Source organism: Ictidomys tridecemlineatus, chromosome 12, assembly GCF_052094955.1.
Source record: "Ictidomys tridecemlineatus isolate mIctTri1 chromosome 12, mIctTri1.hap1, whole genome shotgun sequence".
NCBI lineage: Eukaryota > Metazoa > Chordata > Mammalia > Rodentia > Sciuridae > Ictidomys > Ictidomys tridecemlineatus.
In genome coordinates, this window is record NC_135488.1 from 118958197 (window position 1) to 118975074 (window position 16878).

Below are 16878 nucleotides of genomic sequence, written 5' to 3' on the forward strand. Positions count from 1 at the left end.
CAGTCCTGGAGGTGAGGTTAGGGTGTCCTCCGTCTCCTAACTGGTGTACGTAGACTGCTCACATTTAAACCGCTGATTTGCCAGCTTCAGTGCCTCTGCATCGTCTTTGTGTCTCGATGCCCTGATGGCTCTGCCACTCTTCTTGCCTTCCTGCAGCGCAGACCGTTGTGCCAATGTCCATCCTGGTTTCCTGGTGGTATTTCGCATGCACAGCTCTCTGGGTTTCTCTCAGTGTGGCTCTGATGTGTGTGTGTGTGAGCTGACGGGCCTGGATGGGCTCCTCCTTCAGGGGAGGAGAGGCCTGCTGCTCTGGTCACTCCGGTCCCAAGTGTCTCTCTGCTGGCTCTGTCTTGCAAGGTGGTGCCATGCTGCTTTCACCAGGTACGACTCACAGAACTCATGTGGGGAAGGCTGTCAGATATGTGTACTCTGCTCTTGGCTGTTGCCTGGGTCTCGTCTTTCTGAAGTCCCCAGAGAAACGGTCCCTAGCTGTTCCTCTGGGGCAGGTCCTGGCTGCTCTGTTCCCTTCTTCTGACTCTGCTTCCTTGGCCTTCCTTCCTGAGGATGTTCCACCAAGTGCAAAGGCACAGCTGACACTTCTTTCAGCATTTGGAAAATCGTGCTGCTACTTCAGGGCTCTGGTTTAGGGTGAGATGTCTGTCGTTTCAGTTAGTGGTCCCAGAGCACTTCCACTACTCACCATTGTCTTGTGTTTTCAATTATCATGTGTCATGGAGTGGATCTCCCCAAGTTTATCCTATTAGGGATTTGCTTGGCCTTTTGAATCACTAGGCCAAGACTTGTACCAAATTTGGGGAGTAAACTTGAGAAAAGACAGCACCCACTTGGATGCCCTTAATCTCTGGAAGGGGGCTGGAGGCATTGTACGGGTCACCAGGTAGTACCTCTGAGTGAGGGGTCATCTGGGCAGAGCTGCTGGGTGGGGAGCCACAGGGTGGGTGGGGGCACTGGGGCAGGGGCCTCTATTGAGGGGTCACCCGGGCAGAGCTGCCGGGAGGGGAGCCACAGGGAGGGTGGGGGCACTGGGGCAGGGGTCTCTATTGAGGGGTCACCCGGGCAGAGCTGCTAGGACAGGAGCCACAGGGTGGGTGGGGCACTGGGGCAGGGGTCTCTATTGAGGGGTCACCCAGGCAGAGCTGCCAGGAGGGGAGCCACAGGGAGGGTGGGGGCACCAGGGCAGGGGCCTCTATTGAGAGGTCATCCGGGCAGAGCTGCTAGGACAGGAGCCACAGGGTGGGTGGGGACACTGGGGCAGGAGCCTGTATTGAGGGGTCACCCGGCAGAGCTGCTAGGATAGGAGCCACAGGGAGGGTGGGGCACTGGGGCAGGGGCCTCTATTGAGAGGTCATCCGGGCAGAGCTGCTAGGACAGGAGCCACAGGGTGGGTGGGGACACTGGGGCAGGAGCCTGTATTGAGGGGTCACCCGGCAGAGCTGCTAGGATAGGAGCCACAGGGAGGGTGGGGCACTGGGGCAGGGGCCTCTATTGAGAGGTCATCCGGGCAGAGCTGCTAGGACAGGAGCCACAGGGTGGGTGGGGACACTGGGGTAGGGTCTTCTATTGAGGGGTCACCCGGCAGAGCTGCTAGGATGGGAGCCACAGGGAGGGTGGGGGCACTGGGGCAGGGGCCTCTATTGAGGGGTCACCCTGGCAGAGCTGGGTGCTGGGCCTGGAATTGGAAGAGCAGTTGTCTCTCGGTTGCCAGGAACTCTGCAGCCTGCCATTTACCACGTATGGCACATCTTCCAGAGCTGATTTTGTGAGTGACTTGGAAAGAGGTCCTTCCAGAAATAACCAAGGAGAAAATTCCCAGACTTTAACTTTCACTTTGCCCTGCGCTGGTAAGCCTGCCTCACGTCTGACACGAGATGGTTGTGCCGTGAGCTGCTCAGCAGTGGCAGGAAGTCCAGCAGGCATCCCTGCCAAGGCCAGTCCCCGATTCTTCCTCTTCTGATGGCACCCTAGTCACACTAGAGCTGGTGGAGAGCAGGGCAGGGGTTTCTCTTGCTGTGTGCTGAGAGGCTGGTCTGGAAACCCCTCAGATCTCTAAGGGCATGTTCTAGACACTGGCTTCTTGAATTCATTTCCACTCTGGGGCTTTGGCTTCAGCCTGGATAGATTCAGGAGCCCTATTTAAAAGTCCTGGGGTTACATCTGGGATCCTCCCTTCCTCTTGAGGTTTCCTGGTGGTCCTGTCAAATCCTCCTTGGCCCCACTTCCTGGCCTCTTGACCCTTGTTAAGACATGAGAAGCTCAGGGCGAGTTCTCTAAATTTCTTTTTTTTCCCCTTGTGTTCCTAAGGGAAACCCCTGTTGTATATAAGGCCTGAGATAATGTAAATGATACATTCAGATCTCCAGAATTATTCCAGATTAGTAACACCTCTGACACTTGTCACTTGGTCTTTATCCTGCCATCTTACATTCAGTGAGTCTGGGAATTGAAAGTAAAAGGGTTGAATTTTAGTCAGGTGACAACACAGCTCCCGTTGTGAGGACTGGGGTCATTAGTGGTGAGTCGGTTCTTAGCCTACCCAGCTGGAAGGAGGAGGGGTGTTGTCCCACTCGGCAGCTAGGGTCAGGAGAGTCCGTAGCATTCACGTGGTCTTCCTTGGCTGGCACATGGGCAAGGCCATCCTCTTCTGAGTCCACCTAACCCACCTCTATGCTTGTTGAGGTGAGGGGGGACCAGGAAGGGTACAGGTGTCACCTCTCACTTGGAACTGAACCACTGGTCCCAGAGGGTGCCTGAAAGAGAAGGCCCCTGTATTATCCTACACAGACACCTGGCACTGCCACACCCAAGTTCCACTGACCTCTGCTTGTCCCAGGAGACTGCCTTTCCAAGGCAGTGTGGAACTGCTGTCGGCTCCATGCCATCTGAGAAAACGTTTCTCATAATTTTATCCAACAGTTTGACTCCTGACAGTTTTGTCCTAACCAATCAGGCTGGACTCCAGATTTCATACTATTTCAAAAACTTGAGCATTCCTCAAGAAACATGATTCCTCCTAATGAGGGCCACACCAAAGACAGTGTGTGGGAACCCGCACGGCCCAGCCTGCAGGCCCTGCCCACTTGTCCTCGTGCCCTGCATCTGTTTCTCCAGAGGGTGCCCTGGTGGCTGCTTCTCTGCAGGCACAGATGGGCCATGGCAGGACTTTCTCCCTGGAAGAAACGGACCCTGCATGCTTCCTGATTCTTGCTTTTGTTTCTTGATTCTTTTTTCATAGAAACTGACATTGGCAAGAAAGGCCTTCCGTAGGTGTTCAGCGTGGAAGTTCAGGGACTTGATCTGTGGGAAGCAGTTAAAAACCAACACAGAGGCTCTGTTTGGGAAGCAGTAGTTCCAAGGACATGGGTGGCATCCAGGCCTGGCTTTTGACCCCTGTGTGGGAGTTTTGGGAAGCAGTTATGGAAACACCCAGGACTAGAGTTACAACTGGTGTGTGCAGATGCTGAGACACCAACTTGAAGGGCAAGGTGCAGCTGGGAGCTGAGAGGTAGGAAGCTGTGGTGAAATTCGCCAGCATTCTTCTCTCACTACCATCAAGGTGCTCAGAGAAAATACATGTGTCCTGTGGGGAAAGCACTCTTTTAAACAGACCAAGTCGGAGTTTGGAACTGTGACATTTTAAAATGACTCTACCATAAGAGGTTGGGTGGAGTGGGGGTTCTTTCACCCTCAGGGAGAGCCTGAGTTCCAGAGGACACAGCCTCTGGCTGTGGCATGTGATGGCGCAGAGCAGGTGGTGCTTCTCAAGGTAGCAGATCAGGAGCTGCACAAAACTTCATGGGGAGAGGACACTGGAATTTGCCTGTTGTGGCCCCAGGATACCCAGCCAAGGAAGAGTCCAGTTCACAAGAACCGTTAAGATAGTAGGACAGTGGTTATATCAGGAGCCCTTGAGAGAGATACATTCTTGCAGAGTAATTTCATCCTTTCCCAAGACACAGTGATCTGCTAGATCCAGGGCAAAAAGCCAATGCATTCTGATATTAGCAAGATTAACCTGGTATTAGCAAGATTCTGGGTTCTGCCACACACCACTTGGCTATATAAGAGAATGGTAAAATGTTGTGTAGACCAGTGGTTTTCAAACCTTTCTTTTAAAGCCTCAGAGCCTATTTTTTTTCAAGGAACCCCAATATATGCAATCCCAGAATATTTGGTGGCCGAGAGTAGAGCCCCTGTGGCCTCCCTGTGCTGCAGGTGCCTGTTGGGGGGAGGGAACACAGGGATGGTGCAAAGGACCCAGGGCATTTTCCAGTCCTGATTCTTCACTGCTGACCAGAGTGCCTGGCACACAGTAGCACAACTCAGGAGGCAGAGGACAAATGAGTAAACGAATGAAGAGTTTGCCCTGGGTCTACTTGAAAAACAAAAAACAAAGCATGTCATGTGTGATGTTGGACTGGCCAGCAAACCACAGCCTAACCTTGGCCCACCTCCTGGTCTTGTGAATAAAGTTTAATTGGCACACAGACACACTTCTTTGTATACTGCTGCTTTTGTTCCACAGTGAGAACTGAGTAGCTATAATAGAGACTATGTGGCCCAGAAGCCGTAAATATTTGCTTTTGGCCCCTTGGATGAGCAAGAGCCTGCTCTCCTATGTGCACCAGGTTGGGTGGGAGGTCAACCCAGTAACTCACACTGCACCTCCCCAAACCCACCTCTTCACAGAACCCTAGGTCCTCAGTGCAGAAGGGACTTCACCTTCATCTCATTTTTGGGTGCATGTTCACTACTGTTTATTAAATACCTGCTGTTTACTGAGCTCTGTTTTAACATCTTATTTCAAAGTAAGTGTGTGGTGTGAGCAGAGGTATCTTCCCTCAGTGGATGAGGAAGGTGTGGCTGGATGATCTGATGCCACCCAGTGGTTAAGGGTCCACAGTCTAACCTTTGGCTTTCTGTGTCCGCTCCTACCCCACCTCCCACATCGGTCTTTCCCTTTCCGTCAGAAATCAAGTTCCTGAGCTGCTTTCTCCACCAAGTGCTTTTTCCTGCAGTGCTTTCTGTTAGCTCCGGGTGCACATTGAGCTCCGACCGTGTGCCTTGTTACCCAGATGGGGGCCAGGAAGGATGATGAGGACCCACTGAACCCTGCTACCCAGGAGCTCAGGACAAGCAGAGGACTTGCCTTACCGAGACATGCCAGCCAGCAAGGTACCGGGGAAGCAGGTGGACTTCAGTTTGTGTAGGTCAAGGTTAGCTCCCGAATTGGAACCCCCCTGGACCCAGAGTAGGAGAGTCTGAGAGGCTTGGTCCTAGACTACTGCCCAGGAGAAAGGGAAGGGTTGCAGGGAGGGATGGACACTGTGTGTGTAGAAAGGACAGATCCCATGGATGCACAGTGTGTGTGAAGGTCGGTTCCACAGCACAGGCCAGAGCCAGGTCTCCTGAGAGCTATTGCATGATTATATGCTCCCCCTGTGTGATGAAAAACATCAGTAATATAATAAAATTCATCAGCTTTTGTACCTTTAAAATATCTGTTAAGTATTATATTTAAGTTTTCTTTAAAAAAATTTTGAGTGAAAACATCATGTCTTGGATATTATTGAAAAATTATTAGGGTTAATGAGTCTTCCAGTTGCTTAGAATCGGTATTGTCCAGGAGCCACTCTTCTGTTAGCTGAATTCATGGAGGAAGCATCTTTCTTACTGAGCAGTCTGTGTGGCCTTGAGATCTAAATGGTACAAGGTAGGGTGGAGTCCCTTGCTGGGATCCAGCTGCAGATGACTTAGTCTTTCCCTTAAAATCACAAGAGCTACCTCCGTTATGTGGCTGGGTCTTCCCTCGGGCACACTGAGAGTTTATGAACTGCCAATGCCCTGGCTTCCCACCCCTGTTGGACTGGAGTTCCTGGTTAGTGGGTGGAGGAGGGTGTGGCCACGGGTCCGGTGCGGCTTTTCACCGGCTCTGAAGCAAGCTTTCAGTGTGGTGTTCTCGTAGGCTAAACTGGCCTCTGATGTCAGGACCCGGTTGGGGGTTGGTGGCCTACTGTGGCCACGCAGGCTTGCCATGAGGCTTTTCTGACCTAGACAGGGCCCTCTTCCTCCGGCACGTTTCAACTTCAGGACATTCATCCTGTCCTTCGTCAGCACCTTCTGACCTGCAATGTCCTTAACTGAGCCACTGAACCATCTGGGGATCCTGTTAGAACACGTGAGGCACTCAGGTGGTGGCTCCAGAAGTGCTAGGATGTCATTGAGTTAAGCCATAGTCCCCCAGCAGATTATGGGCTCCTCTACCCTCGCCCGCAGCTTTGCGGCATGATATCCTTCGGAAGAATAAAAGGAGGCAGAGGATGCGGGAAGAGGGCGGCAGGGCGCGGAGGTAGCTTGGCTCAGCCTGTGCCTTGACAAGGTTTGAAGCGTTGTGTGGAGTTGGCTTGGCTTGTGTGTGGAGAGTATCTTCCTATTGAAGCCAGTGTTTTCTGGATCTAGCCAGTGAGGTTGGTTTAGTGTCTTTGGAAGGACTTTTGCTGTGTCTCACGCCTTGGTGTTTTCAGCAGCAGGTGGACCCACTGGAAGAACCGTAGTCTTTCTTGTGCTTCTGGCCACTTTTTGGCGAAGGCTGCTGTGGTGGAGCTGAGGGCTTCTTGGGCTTGTGAACCGGAGAAGGACAGGAGTTGGGGTCGGGTGCCCTGGATCTGGATGCCACCGCTGACTTGGCTGAGTAGCCTGGGGATGTTTCTTAGAAGTTCTGAGGCTTAGAATTATTGTGTGTAGAGAGAGTGACCAGGCCTGCCTGGGTTTACTGTGAAGCACCTGTGGCAAAGCCTGGCTGCTGTCCACAGCAGCTTGGTCAGCACAGGAGCGGAGAGCTGGAAAGCACATGGTCTTTCTGTGAAGTGCACTGGGAGATGACAGACCATCAGCAGATGGACGTTAATGGTCAGCACATGGTAGGCTGCTGGTTCTCAGCTGCCTACACTAGAGTCACCCACGGACCTTTGAAATTCTCTGTGAACATTCTACTGGAATGCTCCCTTGCTGAGCCTTAGGTGTTGGCTTAAACCTTCCCAAAGTGATTTTAGCAGGCAGTCAGAAGTGGAAACTCTGGGCCTACGACCTCCTTCAGTGGGCAGAGTGGGCAGGAGGACAGTGTGCGGCTGCTGGCCTAGCAGGGAAGCCCCCATGGCATCCAGAGCCCTGGTGGGTAGTGCAGGGAGCAGACAGGCTCTGGGTGGGGAGGGTCCCGACCTACCCTGGGATAGCCAGTGGTATTCTCTCCAGGAAGATCAGGAAATGGCAGTGTGGTTAATATTTAAGGATTTTGGCTTCACTCTTTGTGAAATGATGATACTCTGCTACCAGAGGATAATCTCCAGATCTGTTGTTCAGAGTATGAAGAGAACATATGAAAAGGATCTGGGCATTCCTTATCCATAGTTCCGTGTCATGACAACCCATATACATTCTGAATGTTATCTGCTTGAGATGACTGGATGCAGAATTGAATTCTGGTAATTTTTTAAAAACCATAGTTTTAGGAGAATGCATTTTATTTAAATAGGTCATATTTTGACCCAGATCCCCCACCCTTAAGATGTTATCTTATTTACTCTAATAAAATTTGATCTACATCATCATGCGTTTAGCAGGTAGCCCTTTCCCCTAGATACCTGCTGAAAGGAAGATGGTTATGTGATGTAAGCATTCAGCATTCTGCACCCTGACCTGGGGAAGGCATTCAGGTGTGTGATGAACTGTACTTTTCACATAAGACGGCTTCCCATTTTGCATTGATGTGAGTCCTGATCACAAAAAAAATATTGAATTCTTGACCTCTCAAGTGCGTGCATAGTAATTAATGCTGGGTGTGACCACCACTGTACTGTGAGGACTTACCCTGTCCTCTGGGGGTGCCCACCCAGTGGGTGCTGGTGCCTGCATCTGAGCTATGCTCCTTAGGTGGACCCTGGCCTTTGTATCCACCACATGTCCTCATCACTGCTTCAGGTAGAAGGTCTCTTAGGACCGGGAGCAGACACTGAATTTACACCTGATCAGAAAACTGAGGACTGGCTCTGGAGCACCGACAGCCTCTCCTGGCGTCTTCCTGGACTGCAGCCTGGGAGAGGGTGCAGGTGTCCTGGTGCTCTTGCTCAGTTCAGGCTGTGACAGGGACATGAGCTGCGCTGTTGACATGTACAACCTGATGTGCCAGTGCTTGTCGATTAGGAATGTTCTGTCTCTGGGCCTCTCCCTGTCACAGCACACCTCCCTAGTCCTTCTGTGAGGTCAGCCTTGCCTGTCCTGCAGCTAGGAGGCAGAGTGCCCATCTCTCCATCCCTGGCCCTCCTTGGAGAGCTGTGACACACTTGGATTCGGTGAAATACTCAAACAGTCAGAGCAGTTGAAGGACTGGGTTGGACCCTGTGTCCTTTAGGGACAGCCCTAAAGGCCTGCAGGCCACACTCTGCTGTTTCCAAGTCTTAGGGATAAAGACCTCTCTTGAATGGCTTGTGTTCCTAGGAACATTCTACTCCCCAGTTCCAATTCTGCCAGCCCTGTCATGTTGCAGTGGTATAGTAGCATCTTGGTGAAAGAGTCACCAGTTCGTGCCTCTCAAAACGTATTTTGTATTTCTTGCCTCGTCTGTGCACTTTGTGCAGTGTGTCATATTGTGCAGACCTGGGCTGTGGCCTTGAGCCAGCGAGGGCTGCATTCTGGTGAGGAAGATCAGCCACTTGTTTGCACTGGACATGCAGCGACACCTGCGAGCCTGGGCCTGCACCCTGCCTCTGGTGATGGGGCCAGACCATGCAAACAGTAAAGTGTGCCACATGTCATGAAGGGCAGGGAAGGGAGAAAACAGGCAGAAGGGACACTGACCCAGCAGGGTAGAGCTGTCAAGGACTACCAGGAGATGTTTGGTTACCCTCTGAGCCACGAGGGCAGCTTGAACCAGGTTGCAGCATAGAGGCAGAGTAAAGTGCACAGCTCAGGGTATATTTAAATACCCAGTGGAGAGAAGTTGGGAGCCAAGGCGAGGCCAAGACCTTGCTGTCTGGGCGAGCAGTTGTGAAGCCTGAGAAGGACTCGGTGAGCGAGGCTTGTGCCCTGCACATCTGGTCAGGCAGGCGGTCCCTGAGGTGCAGGGGGTGAGTGCTAGGGATGCCAGGAGGGGCCTTGTTGGCAGCTACGTGGACTCAAAGCTGTGGGATTCCCCTTGGGGATTACGTGCACAGAGAGAAGGGGTCATGGGTTAGTCCTGGCATGCCAGTGTTCATGAGTTTACAAGCTGGGAGAAATCGAGGTGACGCAGAAATGGGGACCCAGAGATCCCAGAGCAGAAGCAGGGGTGGGGGATCTGGGTCAAATGGGGCCCAGGGTTCAGTGAGGTGAGGGTCGAGGGTTGGCCGGGTTCCTGTGGCTTCATGGGGCCTTCCTGCTGGAGAGGGGTTAAAGGTGCTGCAGCCTCTGAGAGGACACGCCCAGCTTGGCATTCTTTGTTTGAAAACTACAATTCCCCAGACAACCAGGTAGGACAGCAGAATGGCTGAGAAAGAACCTGGATACTGAGAGGTCAGGGAGAGAGCAGCAGAGAGGTTTTCAGTTAATGTGAAAAGAGAGTTCCCCCATCTCCTCTCACCCCTGAAGCCAGTGAGATGTGGTCGCAGAGCAGTCCTGTTGCCGGGAGAGGGCACAGTGGTAGTGAGTACCCTAGAAAGCTGAGCGATGATCAGAACCATGGGTGGAAGGATTGCATTTTATCAGAGGAGGTGACAGGTGTAAAGGCACTTGGAGAGAGCATCGATGCAGAGAGCAGTGTGGCGCACACCCCACAGCCATGTCCTTGAGAGGCACGCGGTGGCTGTTGGGAAGGAGCTATGCTGGAGGACTGGGTGCCAGCACACGCTGGGGCCCTGTTCCTGGCTGACCCATCATCTGCATCTCATTTAAAGAGACGTCCCCCCTCCCCACTTTGTGTAAATGCATACCCCCATCTGGCTTTTGAGTAAGAAGCATTTATTTTCAGAGGTCAGCACCCTGAAACTAATGTGTGCTTTCCCGTGCTGCAGTCTGGCTGTACTTCTGGGGGAAGTTTACTCTGAGACAGCCATAGGTCATCTGTCCCTTGGGATCTGCACATCTGGACTCAAGTCAGGTGGCTGCCACCCTCTGACATGGGCTAATGCTTCACAGAGCAGGTACCTGAGGCACCTGCCAGGGTAGCTGAGCTGTTGCCTAGCAACAAATTCATTCTGCATCTTTCAGGGACCACAGTAAGCCTAGCTCTGTCATTGGAAATGCTTCTTACTATCTCATTTCTACAACCTTAGTAACTATCTGCTACCTGATACCACCAGACAGAGAAGCAGGGACAGGCACCCGACAGGTTGGATGGGGGAAGTCCTTTTCCCATTGTCGTCCATCCTGCGGTAACTTTCAGAGGACTCGGATGGTTTTAATGTCAGTTTCTCAGGCTGCTCAAGGGTCTTCCCAATGCACTCAGAGCCAGTGTCTGCACCCTTCATCTTGAGGTGTGGCAGAGATGTGGGTTCTGGAGGACTGCAGAAGCTAGGTGGCAGGGTGGCCATGTTTGAAAAAGCATGCGTCCTCTTCCAGCTGGGAGCTGAGGACAGGAATGCTAGAGGTATTCCAAGGTCCTGGGCGGCTCCCTCTCTTGCTGCCGCTGTCACCCTCGGTGCCTGCCCCATCAGTCTCTGATCCACATCAGGCAAGCAGGCCAAGAGAAAAGGGACCTCACAGTGGGAGCCCCAGCTTAAGCTCCTTTACCACAATGCTCACTGCATGCTGGGTCTCTCCTGGAGTCCTGAGGATACAGAAGATGAGGGGAGCATAAGGGAGGGTGCAGGGGCTAAACACATTCTCAGGGAGGGAAGGACGCTCTTCCAGCCCCTGGGGGGCATCTCTTTGTTTTCCTCCTAGGAAAGCACAGAGTGGCTGAGGTTGGCCTTCCCTGCAGAGTGCGCCTCCTTCACTCATTCAGTGAGCACTGTGGCATCTGTTCTGCCTACCCAGCGCGTCTCTCAACGTCAGGGAAATGGAGTTAGCAAGAGCCCTGCCCTTATGCAGCTGCCTTACTCTGCAGCTTCAAACGCAGGCCCTCTGCACTGCTGCAGCCCAGCCTGCAGGAGGTGGAACCTGTGGGGATGGCCTTGACTGAGGTCATTTTGGCCTCCAGCAGTGGCTCAGTATTGGGTGCCCTAGGACCGCCCCTTGGCCCTAGCACTTCTGGGTTCCTTGTGTGCACATGATCTTGATGGTCCAGCCCCATGGGGCTCCTAGGAGGACAGGCTTGGTTCCATGTGGCCACTTTGTGTGTGCTAGTGTATGCCAGTCGCTGCCTTGGCTGTTCTGAGGCACGCTGATTATGAGATACCTTGTCCCCCAGAGCACTCTGCCTCTTTCAGATGCTCAGAGAGGCCTCGTCATTTCCAAGGTGAAAACAGATGCCCTCAGTGGATGCAGGCTGGAAGCCCCAGACTCTGTGTTCCCGCTTTATGGACATGGGGTGCCTCACTCCTCCATCTTCCCTCGTTGTCCGTCTGTGCCTGGCAGGACAGCCCTTCCTGCTTAGTTCTCTGTCCTGCCTCTTTTGTGCCCTCCCCTGGGGCTTTCCAAAGTTCAGTCTGTGACAGCTGGAGATTAATGGAAGCCAGTCATGGAGACACACTTCACACAAGCACTGTGTGTGTGCCTGCCACACAGGTCTGTGTGAGAGCAGTTGTAAGATTGCTTTACAATTTTAAAACTGACTTGTAGATAAGGTTGACTTTTTTTAGTAGGACAACCTTATATGATGCTTGATGCTTATGGTTCTGAGGGTCAGCAGTCCGGCAGCTGTTGTGTTGGGGGCTTGGGCTGACCCAGATTCCAGAGGGGCTTCCGCCCTAGGGTGCCTGCAGCCTGCCCTACCTTCCCTGCATCCCCAGCCCCTTCTCTCTGGGCCAGGTCTCTAGCTTGTGTGGAGACAACAAGATGCTGGGGGCAGCAAAGGCCACAGACTTGCAGTCCTGGGAGGGCCAGCTGGCTTGCTCCAAGGTGGAGGGGTGAAATTCCCTTCCCAAGGCCTGCTTGGCGGTGTGATGTATCCCTGCGCTGTGACCGGTTCTCCCCTGGTGGATGTTTGCTTTCAGTGTTTTTCTCTTATAAATAGTGCTGTGCTGAATTCTGTGCATACACATCTTTTGTTCTCATCTCACCTTTTTCTTTGGGGCTGATTTCTTGGGGAGAATTGCAGGGTCTTGAGGCATCCTCCTGTGGGATCCCTACGGGGTCCTTGGCTTTCCCCCTCTTTTGTTTTTTGACTCTGCCACTGGAAGATTCCCATTCCCGACCGTATGCCCTTCTCTGCCACAAGCAGGAAGGCAGGGTGACGAGAGGAGGACAGACAGACCTGAGCTCAAATCTGGCTCCATTTTGGTGGCCCTGTGTCCCAAGAAGTGGGCCTCCTGGAGCCTAGTGTCTGCCTGCACTTGGTGTGGAGTGACCATGGTATCCATCTCCTGGGAGAGAGGAGTGCACTGAGGTGAGATGTGTTTCGCTGGTAGAAATTTGGTGGATGCCAGTTTCACTTCCCTTTTTCCTGAGAGCACCACTGTCTGCAGTCTGGACACTGGTTGGGATTTCATGTCCGCTCTTGTGTATTCTCTGACCCCTGCCCCAGCTCCACCTGTAGGGTCTGTCAGCCACCCCCCTGGCAGCCTGGGGGTCACAGTGTCCCTGGGCCTCTGCACTACTTCCAGAGCTCGCCACTGTTTTTACTTGGCACTGCTCGCTAACCTCTGGCCCTGCCTCAGTGTCCTTGGTGGTAGGTGGGTGGGCAGATGACTGGTTTGGCCAGAACGCGGAGAGTAAGTATGTATTTGTCCCTCTGGTGGGAGATTTCATTTCCGACATGAATTTCTCTATAGTGCTCTTCCTACTGCACACTTGAGCAGCAAATCCTGTCCAGGTGTGGCTGGTACAACGGGGGGACCAGAGTGGGGTGTTGGCCAACCCACAGGGGACCCAGCGCCAGGAGGAGGTGGCCTCCGGTGCCAAAGGTACTTGGGTGGGTTCCATGTGTTTGCTATGTAGCATTGCCTGACCCTGCCGACTGGCCTCCTTTGCCTCTGCTGGTGAGGAGGAAACGGCCTCAGGGTGTGGTCCCAGACACATCTGTGTGAGTGCACCCACCTCACACCGACAGCTCGTCCTAAGACAGTGGGGAGTGAGTTGGGCAGCGGTTATATATTCTCTGAGGACAGTGGACACGGGGGAAGACTGAATGGGTGGGAGGCGTCTACAGTGAAATGTAAGGTGAAGTGAGGGGCTGTGAAGCCCTGGCTGGGCAGGGCTGTGTCTGGTGACTCTAGTCACAGGTATTGGTAGAATTGGTCACTTCTGCATGCTGTCTGGGTGGGCGAGGGGTGTGTGCTTGTCAATGGGCAGCCTGCTCATCACTGAAAGAGCAGGGCCTCTGGAGATTCTCTTCTTCCTGTGCATGAGGAGTGTTAATGGCCCTAGGTGGGCCACAGCTCCCCACTTCTGCATGCATACAGATGCCAAGGCCACGGTGCAGCCTGGAGCACACACCTGTTCCCTGGCAACAAGGCCACAGCCAGATGGCTTCGCCCCGCGTGCATCAGAGCACACGCCCTCCAGGGGCTGGCCCTGAAGTGCATGCTGCCTCTGCAGAACATCCAGGGTTAGCAGGAGGGACTGGATGCAGTGGGGGTGGCTCCGTGTGCTCAGATCGGGGAGGAGAGGGGAGAGAAAAGAGGAAATGCCTGGCCAGCTCCAGATGGAAGGCCAGTGAGCACGGGCTCATCAGAGCAGCGTCAGTAGGGTTCAGCGTGGTCTTCAGGCCTGTGCATGAGCTGCCCATTCAGGCCTCTTCTGCCATGGGAGGGGCGGTCTGCTGGAGGTGTGGGGAGCCCAGTGATGCTACACAGTCAGGCTTTGCCCGGCAGGGCACAGGAGGTTGGAGGTGGGTGGCCATGGGTCCTGGGAAGGCAACTGAGTGAAACTGGTGTTTGCCAGTTAGTCTAGGATTTTCGTGAATTTCTTCATTGGGTCTTTGATGGGCCTCTCCAGCCAGGCTGCACCTGCTGGTTCCCATCAGTTACTTGTTTTGTACTGACTACAAAAGTCTCCTTGTCAGGCAGGGCACCTTGGCGCATTCCAGATCCGAGTGGGCCTTCTGCCTCACACTCAAGCCTCCAGCCTAGGTCTTCTGACCCGGGTTAGCCTCTCATGTCTTCCCTTTCTTTCTTGATCTGTTTTTGTGGTGCTGGGATTTGAACCCAGGGCTCATGCATACCTCTGAGCTATATGCTCAGCCCTTCATTTCTTTTAAAGTATTTGTTGTTTCTGTTTTTTGCTCTTTTAAATCCACTTATAGGAATTTGAAATGAATCCAATATATTTGAAAATGTTATTTGAAATCAAGTTTCAGAAGAGTTTTAATTTGGGCAGTTGCTCAGGTAAAAACAAGACCCACTCTGCATTGAACATGGCAGCAGTGAACTTCCTGGCATTTTGGAGCTGGCCCTCCAAAGGGCTGTCTCTGACTCACTGGGGTTGCCCTGCCATGTGGCATGCTGGCCTCACCTGCTGTTTGGTGATGGGTCTGCACTGCTGGCCCGCCCTCATCCTTTCCCTTTGTCCCTGAGTTGTTCCCCTCTGGTGGCCTCTCCCTGTCCCTGCATTTTGTTTTTCCTTGCTTAAGAGAAATGCAAATCCAAACCACTCTAAGGTTTCATCTCCCTCCAGTCAGAGTGGCAGCTATCAGGAATACAGACCATAAGAAGTGTTGGCGAGGATGTACGGAAGAGGCACACTCATACACTGCTGGTGGGACTGCAAATTGATGCAGCCAATATGGAAAGCAGTATCTCCAGTATCTTTAGAAAACTGGGAATGGAACCATCACTTGACCCAGCTATCCCACTCCTCGGTCTATACCCAAAGGACTTAAAATCAGCATCTTTAGTAAGGCAGCCACATCAATGTTCATACCAGCTCAATTCACAATAGCTAAACTGTGGAAATAACCTAGATGCCCTTCAATAGACGAATGGATAAAGTAACTGTGTTATAAATACACAATGGAATATTACTTAGCATTAAAAGAGAGTACAATTACGGCATTTGCACATAAATGGATGGAGTTGGAGAATATCATGCTAAGCAAAGTAAGCCATTCCCCAAAACCCAAAAGCCAAATGTTTTCTCTGGTAAATGGATGCTGATCTATAATTGGGGGGCGGGCATGAGAAAAATGGAGAAACTTTGATGGGGCCAAGGGGAGGGAGAGATGGGAAGCGGGGGTATGGGGGCAGGAAAGATGGTGGAATGAGAAGGACATCATTACCCTAGGTACATGTATGACTGCACATATGGTGTGACGCTACATCATGTACAACCAGAGAAATGTAAAGTTGTGCTACAATTGTGTACAATACATCAAAATGCATTCTGCTGTCATATATACTTAATTAAATTAATTAATAAAAAAACTAAAACTAAAAATTGAAAATAAAAGGACCTAAACATCCCAGGTGCCTCGCCTGGCTGGGTCTAGCCTACCTCTCACTGATTCTCAGGTTGAACTCCTCTGACCCTCAGGACTGTTCCTAACCCTCTCCCTCTTCCACTGGAGATATCCAGCCCCACAGGGGTTGCTCAGAAGTCAGAGCAGACCCCAAGCCAGAATGCACTTTTGTGTAAAAGTGAAAATCTAATTTTCCTGGTTTTCAAGTTTTTGAGTAGATTTTTACAATAAGTGTGAGCTGAGCCATGATCACTGGTGGACTGAAACGTGCCATTTGTCAAAGGCAGGGACAGGGTGCTGGTATGGTGGATCCACAGCATTGGTGTCATGGGTCAGGCACCCCCAGCTGGTCCTGGGGGATGGTGGGGAGACAGTCTCTGTGTGCACAGCACCTGAGCAGGAGCCTGGGACAGGAGGGAGACCACGGGGAGGAGGGGTGTCCAGCAGCGGCCGTGTAGGTGGCTCTTAGGAGGGGCAGTGGGAGGTCACCGGGAGCCAGAAGAGACTGCACAGCAGCACAGCGGCGTGTCCTCGGATCTCTACCCTGGGTGTGCCGCTTCCCAATCCCATGTGTGGGGCTGAAAGGAGCCTTCTGCCCAGATGCCCTTAAGGCATGTCTGGTGCCACTCCCACTGTGCCCCACTGCATGCTGCACATTCAAGGAGCCTTGTTTGTGGAAGCCATGCTGTGGTCTTTCATGGAAATAAAGGACAGCACTTCCCCCAGACCAAAGGACTTGCTTGCTGTGACTTGGATCAGAGGAGTGCTTGCACGTGACATAGAGACAAGGGTCTCCTCAGAGCTTCCCCAGACCAAGCTAGCTCAGTGCTGTGGCTCTAATCACATCAGCACTTGCCCAGGACGCAGAGACAGCTTGTCAGCTCAGGGCTCTGAGCTGTCCCACAGACACGCTCCTGGTGGCCCTGCTGGCCTTCAGCAGGCAAGATGTGTCACATTACACCAGAGCAGTCACCCAGGCACAGGTACGAATAGGATGAGAGTGAGCTGGGGGATGACACCAGCTCAGCGCCACGCAGTCCTTCCACAGCCCCCATCCCCATCCTGCCACGGGGTCAGAGGGTTTCTTTGCAGGCACCATGTCTGCTGGCTCTGTCAGTACTGAGAAGAAGCAGCAGGAGGGAGGGGCCAGGCAGAGGTCCAGAGCCCGGGCTCAGGATCTGCACGAGCTGGGTTGATGTGTGACCGTGTTGAGGCTACATGAACTCTCCAAGGACGTGAATGACAGCACAAGAATGCCCCAGGGGACAAAGTGTGCTGTGGTTGTAGTGGACCCTGACCTCTCCACCACAGATTGAGATGGACCCTGACCTCAC

At 52.7% G+C, this 16878-nt stretch overlaps 1 protein-coding gene across 10 annotated transcripts in view; it reads left to right on the forward strand.

The window, feature by feature from the left end:
• Eipr1 (EARP complex and GARP complex interacting protein 1) overlaps positions 1-16878 on the forward strand; it is a 112221-nt gene that overhangs the window by 32726 nt on the left and 62617 nt on the right. The window contains exon 1 of one of the 10 annotated variants that reach the window (XM_078029738.1): positions 5056-5193. The exons of the other annotated variants lie outside the window; for them this stretch is intronic. Coding sequence (XP_077885864.1) covers positions 5094-5193 — 100 coding nt within the window. The 5' untranslated portion in view covers positions 5056-5093. Of the gene's footprint in view, positions 1-5055; positions 5194-16878 lie in introns of those variants that run through there. 10 annotated transcript variants of the gene reach the window in all.